Consider the following 10,083-nt stretch of genomic DNA (forward strand, 5'->3'; position numbering starts at 1 on the left):
GTTCATGGGGAATCAGGGGCGGAGGGGAGGAGTGTGCTGTCACAGAATGGGGTGAGCGGTTGGGGTCTCATAACAATGTATGTAAAAAAAATTCTGTATGGGAGACTAACTTGAAATGTAAACTTCATTTAATTACAACAATAAAAAAAAACTATAAAAAAAAAAGAAAGGGAAGCAAGCAGAGAGTTGGGGGACCTCATACCACCAAGAAAGCAGTGCCAGGAGCAGAGTTCATCCTTTGGACCCAGTGTTCCTGCATGGAGAAGCTCCTAGTCCATAGGAAGATTGATGACAAGAACCTTCCTCCAGAGCCGACAGAGAGAGAAAGCTTTCCCCTGGAGCTGATGCCTGAATTTGGACTTCTAGCTTACTAGACTCTGAGAGAATAAACTTTTGTTTGTTGAAGCCATCCACTTGTGGTTTTTCTGTTATAGCAGCACTAGACAACCAAGACAAAAACTGTCAAGGTCATCAAAAAGAAGTAAAGTCTGAAAAACTGTCAAGAGGAGCCTAAAGAGACATGATGACTAAATGTAATGTGGTGTCCTGGGTGGGATTCTGGGACAGTAAAAGGATATTAGGTAAAAACTAAGGAAGTCTAAATAAAATGTGAACTTTAGTTAATTAAAAAAAAAAAAAATCAAACTTCAACAAAATTAAAAACTTTTGTGCCTCAAAGAAAATGAAAAAACAACTCACAAAATAGGAGAAAATATTTTCAAGTTATATATCTGATAAGGAACATACATCCAGAATACATAAAGAACTCTTATTGAAAACACTACTGGAGCACAGTTCTACTTTGACACACATGGAGTTGCCATGAGTTCGAATTGACTGGATGGCAACTGGTTGGTGACTGTTCATAGTGGCTCCAAACTGGAAACAACCCAAATATCCATCAAAGTAAAAGACAGATGTGGTATATTCAACAATGAGAAAAATATATAGCAGTGAAAATGAATGAGCTACAACTGTAGGAGACACCATGCTTGAGTCTCACAAACCTAATGATAAGTTAAAGAAATAAGGCAATAAAGAATACTCTATCACAGAATATGATTTCATTCATATGGAATTAAAAATAAGCAAACTAGGGCTCTGAATAGCCAATGTGATCTTGAAAATATAGAACAAAGCAGGAAGTCTCACACTTTCTGATTTCGAATCATACTATAAAGGTACAGTAATCAAGATAGTCTGGTATTTGTATAATATTAGACACATAGACCAATGGAATAGAATTGAGAGTCCAGAAGTAAACCCATACATCTATGGCCAATTGGTTTCCACAAGAGTGCGAAGTCCATTTAGTAGAGATAAAAATAGTCCCTTCATCTGGTAATAGGGAACCCAAGGTCGAGAAGGGAGAGTGTTGACATATCATGGGGTTATTAACCAATGTCATAAAACAATATGTGTACTGACTGCTTAATCAGAAACTATTTGTTCCATAAAACTTCATCTAAAGTACAATTTAAAAAAAAAGTCCCTTCAATAAATGATGCTTGGATAACCGGATCTCTACATGCAAAAGAATGTTGACACCATGTAATAAAATTAACGCAAAATTAGTTAAAGACCTAAATGTAAGAGCTAAAACCATAAAACTCTTAGGACAAAACATAGAAGTAATGCTTCAAGACCTAGGTTTTGACAATGGATTCCTAGATATGACACCAAAAGCATGAAAAACAAAAGAAAAAAATAGATAACTTATATTTCATCAAAATTAAAAACCTTTGTGCATCAAATGACTTTAGCCAACAAAGAGACAACCTACAGAATAAGAGAAATTATTTGGAAACTATATATCTGATAAAGGTTTAATACCCAGAATATATAAAGAACTCTTACATCTCAACTCCAAAAATACAAACAACCCAACCAAAAAATTGGCAAAGGACTTGAGTAAACATTTCAAAAAAGAAGCTATAAAATGACCAATAAATACAAGAGACAAAGTTCAACAGCATTAATCATTAGGGAAATGCAAACCAAAATCACAGTAAGATACCACCTTACCCCCACTAGGATGGCTATTACTAGAAAAACAGAAAATAACAAGTGTTGGCAAAGATGTGGAGAAATTGGAGCCTCATTCATTGCTGGTGGGATTGCAAAGTGATGCAGCTACTGTGGAATATAGTACGATGATTCCTCAAAAAGTTAAACATAGAACTAGCATATGACCCAGCAATTCCACTCCCAAAAGACTTGAAAGCAGGGAATCAAGCAGATACTTGGAAACCAATATTCATTGCAGCATTATTCACAATAGCTAAAATGTGGAAACAACCCAAGTGTCGATCAACAGATGAATGGATAAATAAAATGTGGTATATACATACAATGGAATACCATTCAGTCAAAAAGAGAAATGAGTTCTGATACATGCTCTGACACAGATGAACCTTAAAAACAATATGCTGAGTTAACTAAGTCAGACCAAGTAGGATTTATTCCAGGAATGCAAGGGTGGAAAAATATTGTATGACCCACTTATATGAAATAAATAAACAAACAATAAAGGAGAAAATATTGCATGACTTCCCCCCCCCCAAAAAAAATAAGCAAACTAAACTGTATTTTTAGGGATGCATACAAATATGGTAAAACTATGAAAAATGAAAGGAAATGATTGTTACAAAATTCAGGAGAGCTGCTACAGCTGGGGCAATGGTGATCTTGTGAACAAGAAAGGACACATGGGAGGCTTTTGGGGTGACGACAGTATTTTATTTCTTAATCTGGCTAGTATATGGGTGTTTATTTGATAATTATTCATTAAATTCTTCACATATGCTTATAAGTATTTATATACAAATGTTATATTGCATCATAAAAAATTATAAGGAGGATGTAATTTGTGATTTAGTCTTTAGCATTATTTTCTGGGAAATTTTTAATTTTGAGATTATTTATAATTTTTAAGCCCTTCGTTTTTCATTACACTAGATTCATAATTCCTAGCATTAAGAAAGGTCTCTGTCTTTTCTCAAGGGATTCTGCAGTCTACTTTCGAGGGAATGCTTCAATATCAGTTACTACATCATATTAGAAGCACATTATGGGAAGCCTATGATTGGATGTTTGCTACCAAAATGCCATTCCACTGTTGCTTGGGATAAGCCAGGCTTTACGTTTCTTCCAGTATAAACTAGATTTCACTTCTAGATTTACATAAAACTCATCTTCAATCCAGGACTCATAGAATTGAATTTATTAACTACTGAGTGGGGACGATATTTACCTCTTGAGGCTGCTGTGAAGATAAAATAAGGTAAGTAAATGGTGGCTACTATGAGTAATAGCATAATAGCATAAATGCTTGCTCTAGGACCACACAGTTTTCTTTCATTCCACAAATGTAAGGGCAAATAGTTTTTAAAAAATAAGTTTGATGTGTTACCGATTTGAAACCTTTTCCCCTCATTGTTTAACTTTTTGTTGTTGTTGTTTTAATAATGGTTCCTAACCTCTCTCCATCTATTCCAGGACATTCATTTACTCATTGCTCACTAGAGGGAGGGCTTTTCCGGTTGTATTCCTTTTCAGAGGTTTTATCTTCTGCTTGGGAAATGGATTCCTTCAAGGCTACTATCTGATTTACTGTGCTGAATACCCCTATGAGTGGTACACAGATATGCGATTTAGCTTGGGTAAGTACATCTGACCACTTTTCACCCATTCCCCAGCTAATATCCCTCCTTGCATTCTAAGTAACACATCATCATCATTTCTCCCCACAGTGCTGCAATAATGAATGATTCCATTCTCCCTCTTTCTCACCCATACTTCAGTCTTTTCTTTACATAGCAGGCAGAGAAATTAAAAAAAAAATAAATCAAGTCATTTACCATCCATGTCAAAATCCTCTAATGGATTTCCATTACTCTCAGTCAGAATAAAATACAAATTTCTAACCATTGCCTATGAAACCCAAATGTGTAATTTAAGCCTCTGGTCTATGAAGCAGCACAGCCCCTCCACCCAAACTTGAGACGAGGGCTAATTGCCCCTCCCCCCTATTTTTTTTGCCACATCTTTGTACCATTCTTAGAATTAGAAATTAGATGCATTTCCCTTTATTTTTAGAAAAAACAAAACACTTAACTGTGGGAAAAACACCAAAATTAGGATATATTTTTAACTTATTTTCCCTCTTTTCTTTGCCAAGGTGTCTTCTTATTTATTTTGGGAATGGGAATCAACATTCATAGTGACTGTATATTGCGCCAACTCAGAAAGCCTGGAGAAACCACCTATAGGATTCCACAGGGTAATGACTCTCCACCTGCCAGATTCTCACTCTTCTTTGGGAAATCTGAATTGTAAACTAGGATTACGCTGAGTCACAAATGGAGAGGAGGCAGTGGGGACGCAATGACACAATACATCCCAACTTGCCCCTAACTTCCCCTACGTACCTATCCCACCCACAGCACATTTGCATTTCTGATTTAAATCTGGAAGCTAAAGGGATGTACAAGAGCCCTCAGAAGGGTGCAACATCACAATACCCTGCAAGTGAAGATCAAGTGCAAGGTTTGGAGGTTGAGGGGACTAAGCTACAACCTAGTTGTAGTAGTTAAGATTATCATGTACACAGAGTGCTGGTCCTTCTTGTTGTTGTTTTTAGCTGCTGTCAAGTTGACCCCTGACTCATGGCGACCCCATGCACAACAGAACAAAAACACTGCCTGGTCCTGTGCCATCTCCATAATTGGTTGTGGATTGGACTGCTGTGATTCGTATGGTTTTCATTGCCTGACTTTTGGAAGCAGATTGTCAAGCCTCTCTTCCTAGTTTGTCTTAGCCTGGAAGCTCTGCTGGAAGCTGTTCGGCATCATAGCAACATGCAAGTGTTGTTACACTTTGTGTGACTGTGAACTTGAAATTTGCTGATCAGCAGTATAGGTTTCCAGGGAAGAGGAGTGGGAAGGTAAGAGGTAGCCTGGAAACATTCCTTAATAGAATGAAACAAAAGCCAGATGTCCTGTACCTCTCCGTTGTACTGCCCAAAGTTAGTGTCCTACAGTTGTTGGAGATTTGAATGGAGCTCATCAAACAGTTGGAGACACTCCTCATGATTCCAAGATATTCCAAGGTCAACAGGCTTGCTGTTGCTTTGTTCTCTTCCTCGCAGGAAGATTCCGTGAAACTCCTATGACTGTGAAGGGTGTCCAATCCCATGTTTGTTCTAGCTGCCCTTATGTGTCTTGGACAAAGCAGAAAATTCTAAAGATGAAATGATTTAGTTATGATGGTTGACTTTTTAACTCTTCTGCCTGCAGGTGGATTGTTTACATATGTCTCTGGAGCCAATTTCCTTGGTGAGATTACTGAGTGGATCGGCTATGCCCTGGCTACTTGGTCCCTCCCAGGATTTGCATTTGCATTTTTCTCACTCTGCTTCCTTGGGCTACGAGCTTTTCACCACCACAGGTAAAACTTTTCAATCAAGATGGTGACTTCTACGTAGATTTCTTCTCCAAACACATGGAGTCAGATTTAGAAATTTAAGATATTTATTTTTATAAGGTAAGGTTGATACAATAATTTGAATTGGTAAATTCTGACTTCTTAGACTTTCACTGAAGTTGAAATTTAGCTGGATGATAGTAGTAGTACTAATAAATTGTCTTTCTAAGATAAAAAATAAACCCATGTATACAGAGGCAACCAAGTTGGCTACTGGGAGGCACTGTGCCCGTCTTGTTGAAGAAGGCTTCCCTGCGAAAAGTCTCTTGTGGCCCTGTGTCCACGTGCAGTTAGTTGAACCAGGCTTTGCGGCCTCCTTGCAGGCTTACCGGGAGATGGTTACTGGCTGACAGTAGGCTACAGGTAAGAGTAAAGAAGTAAAAGAAATAACTTTCAGTTCCATGCTTCAATCCAATTCCCTTCTGCCACATTTTTCACAGTCTGTTCCATTGTGGGGACTATGGCCAGCACGTAGTAAAGCTCCAAGGACTATTGTGAGGCATGGCTAGGACTGAGAACCACTGGGACAAAGCACTAGCCCTGTGCCTAATGTGGCTGAGATTTTTGGCTGCTGGTTTTAACTCTTTGGAAGAAGTACAGCCAGAATGCTCGCTAGAAGCAAGGATGGTGAGACTTCATCTCACATATTTTGGACATGTTATCAGGAGGGACCAGTCCCTAGAGAAGGACATTGTGCTTGGTAAAGTAGAGGGTCAGCGAAAAAGAGGAAGACCTTCGACGAGATGAATTGACACAGTGCCCGCAACAATGGGCTCATGCATAACAACCATTGTGAGGATGGCGCAGGACGGGGCAGTGTTTCATTCTGTTGTGCATAGGGTCTCTACGAGTTGCAGTGGACTCTACGGACCTAACAACAACAAATAACATTTTTAACTCTGGGTTTGATGCTAACAGTTCAGGTAATCATAGAGCTCTAGAAACTCCAGAAGGATTATTTTCCCTGGAATCTGTGTCATACGAGGACTTCTTTTGATATTCCCCTCTCCTAACTCCTCAATGGAGCCCTGGCGGTGTAGTGGTTAAGAGCTTGGCAGCTAACCAAAAGGTTGGCAGTTCCAATCCACCAGCCCTCCTTGGAAACCCTATGGGGCCGTTTTACTCTGACCTATAGGGTTGCCATGAGTCGGAATCAACTCCACAGCAACGGTTTTTTTTTTTGTTTACCCCCTCAATAAATCATAGCCAAGCTGGCTTTCTGCGAAGGTAGGGTAAGCAGTTGCTTGTGTAGTATGATTTTTCAGGACTGCCCCATCTGCTGGGAAATGCTGGAATTACAGGGTTGCAGAACCTTTTGCTCTGATGGTCTAACCCCAGCATTTAGGGGGTCGCTTGGGGAAAAAAGAGTTAACTGAAAGTATTCTTGGAAAGAAAAGGCCACATACTAACTTTTTATCAGTCTTTTAATCCGAGTGTGAATTTCAGATCCTTTTCCTAAAATGGGTTTTGTGACTGCAGGAAAAAGGAAGCCTGTGATCACTGGGGACAGAGAGGGAGGGAATACCCAAAAGGGGAACGGACTTGGAACTAGAGCCTGGGGAAACTCTTGCCCCTTATCTAGGTGGTTTAGTCTGGCTAATGGCTTAATTTTGTAGCTTTGAAGGTTAAACTAAGAGTAGGTTCTTTTCCTTGGAGTGGACTTTACCCAGAAACAAAGACCTGTCAGAAATGAATGAAACAACAGCTCTCCTCATGGCTGACTCCTGCCTCCTCCTGAGACAGGGTGGGAAAGGGCAGAAGAAGGTCCCTAGCCTACAAGAGAGCACGGGTAATGGTTCTCACTATCTTAGGCAGGGTCTGTTGCCCACTAGAGGCAAAGAGGAAGTGGGGGAGAAGAGAGCATCATCCCAGCGGTTGGAGGCTACCCAGAAGTGTGGGATCACTTGTGCTTGGTCAGGGGGAAGGCAACAATTCCACCAGGAGTTTCCAGCTAGTGCAACAACAAAAATCCCAAAATGAGGCCCTATCCTATTACATCAGACTGCCCCAGAGGTCATCTTTCTTTCTGGGTAATTTGGGCTTTGTCATTACTCTTTTATAAAGCATGGCCAGGCACTCACAAAAGCAAAGGCTGCATGAGCAAAGGCAGCTCGCCTGTCCTATCAGATCATGCTACCCAAAACCAGCCACTGCTTGTAATATATTATTTGTCCCCCAATTCAGACTAAGGTACTTAGCATCTTGACTATAACTTGAGGGCTACCAGCTTCAATTAGTGAAGGTAACTCAAATAGAAAGCCTTTTTACAAGGTAACATTTTCTTGGCATGCCCAGGGATCATGAAGGGGTGTTTTCCTGGGAAACTGCCAGTTCTCTAGGATTAACTTTGCCCATGGTCTTTGGGATCTCTGTATTTCTCAGCTTAATACAAATGGGAGATTCTTTTTGGCTACTACATTTTATTCCCTACGCATTCACCACAGTACTAAGAAGCTTGAAAAATCATAAGTGATAGATTGTAGGAGGGAGAAAGAAGATGGACAAACGACCATTATGACCTGAGTAACTGTAGGTTGCTTGTAAAAAGGATTTCATACACATCAAAACTCCACTCTTGACCACTGCTTGACTGCATTTGTAATCATTTCTTTTCTGTCTTTTAGGTTCTACCTCCAGATGTTTGAGGACTACCCCAAATCTCGTAAAGCCCTTATCCCATTCATCTTTTAAAGAAACTGAATAAAAAAAGGAGAAAAACTACTTCAATACTGGTGAAAACCATCAAGCTACTAAACTCATAACTTTTAAAGTAACATTGTATATATCATAGTTGACATCTTGGTGTCCTGACAGCTGGCCTTGGCATTCTGAGTGGTGACTCCCACCCTCCCAGGGTCTATCTTCATCTCCTACTGAAGCTTCAACAAAGCCCTTTTCTACTGGACACTTTTGCTTCTAGCTCATCCTTCTATAAAGTGCAAAACTTTCCCTACATATTTTTTCTTTGGGTGGTCCAAGGGCATGTGGCTTCATATCTATATTGATGTAGGACAGCTTTGGAGTTGAGAAAGCTTTGGGTCAAAGGCAGGGCTTATAGAATTTATTTTAAAAGTATGTGTTTTACACCTATTCAAACCAGAAGCGATTTAAATTCTGAAGCCACACAGACCCAGAGCAAACCTACTCACAAATGAAAACAACCCAGTCAAATCTTCCTTTTCCTTGGAAGTCAGGAAAACACCATTTATAATAGCCCCTAAAAAATAAAATACTTAGGAATAAATCTAACCAGGGACATAAAATACCTCTACAAAGAAAACTACAAAACACTACTGCAAGAAACCAAGAGAGGCCTACATAAATGAAAAAACATACGATGCTCATGGATAGGTAGACTCAACATTGTGAAAATGTCAATTCCACCCAAAGCAATTTACAAATACAATGCAATCCCAATCCAAATATCAAGGGCATTCTCTAATGAGATGGAAAAACTAATCATTATATGGAAAAGAAAGTTGCCCCAGATAATAAAAGCATTATTGAAGGAAAAGAACAAAGTAGGAGACCTCACACAACCTGACCTCAGAATCTATTATACAATTATGGTAGTCAGAGTATCCTGGTACTGGTACAATGACAGACACACTGACCAATGGAATAGAATTGAGAACCCAGATGTAAATCCATCTACCTACGGCCACCTGATCTTTCACAAAGGCCCAAAGTCCATTAAATGGGGAAAAGACAGTCTTTTTAACAAATGGTTCTGGCAAAACTGGATGTGCATATGTAAAAAAATGAAACAGGACCCATACCTCACACCATACACAAAAACTAATTCAAAATGAATCGAAGACCTAAATATAAACCCAAAACTATAAAGATCATGGAAGAAAAAATAGGGCTAACACTCTACCCACTGCTGTTGAGTTGATTCCGATTCATAGCGACCCCATAGAGTTTCCAAGGCTGTAAATCTCTACAGAAGCAGACTGCCACATCTTTCTCCTGTGGAGTAACTGGTGATTCAGAAACGCCAACTTGGTTAGCAGTTGATCACTTTAACTACTGTGCCACCAGGAGAACCCTAATATACGGCATAAACAGTACACAAACCATTATTAACATTACACAAACACCAGAAGGTAAGCTAGAGAAATGGGATTCCTAAAAATTAAACACTTATGCTCATCAAAAGACTTCACCAAAAGAGTAAAATGAGAACCTATAGACTGGGGAAAAAATTTTGGCTATGACATACACGACAAACGTCTAATCTCTGAAATCTATAGAAAAATCCAACACCTCTACAGTAAAAAGACAAATAATACAATTAAAAAATGGGCAAAGGATATGAACAGACACTTCACCAAAGAAAATATTCAGGTAGCTAACAGACACTTGAGGAAATGTTCGTGATCACTAGCCATTCAAAAAAAAAAAACCAAACCTGTTGCCATCAAGTCAGTTCTAACTCATAGAGACCCTATAGACACAGTAGAACTGCCCCATATGGTTTCCAAGGTGCGCCTGGTGGATTTGAACTGCTGACTTTTTGGTTAGCAGCATAGCTCTTAACCACTATGCCACCAGGGTTTCCCACTAGCCATTAGAGAAATGCAAATCAAAACTACA

At 39.3% G+C, this 10,083-nt stretch overlaps 1 protein-coding gene across 1 annotated transcript in view; it reads left to right on the forward strand.

Annotated features, from left to right (window-relative positions):
* The window catches only part of SRD5A2 (steroid 5 alpha-reductase 2), a 99,597-nt gene extending 91,358 nt beyond the window's left edge, over positions 1–8,239 (forward strand). Inside the window, exons 2-5 of the mRNA XM_004369582.1 lie at positions 3,499–3,662; positions 4,181–4,282; positions 5,298–5,448; positions 8,109–8,239. Coding sequence (XP_004369639.1) covers positions 3,499–3,662; positions 4,181–4,282; positions 5,298–5,448; positions 8,109–8,175 — 484 coding nt within the window. The 3' untranslated portion in view covers positions 8,176–8,239. The remainder of the gene's footprint in view (positions 1–3,498; positions 3,663–4,180; positions 4,283–5,297; positions 5,449–8,108) is intronic.
* The last annotated feature ends 1,844 nt before the right edge of the window (positions 8,240–10,083 follow it).

The sequence above is a fragment of the Trichechus manatus genome, unplaced genomic scaffold (genome assembly GCF_000243295.1).
Source record: "Trichechus manatus latirostris isolate Lorelei unplaced genomic scaffold, TriManLat1.0 scaffold00005, whole genome shotgun sequence".
Classification (NCBI taxonomy): Eukaryota; Metazoa; Chordata; class Mammalia; order Sirenia; family Trichechidae; genus Trichechus; species Trichechus manatus.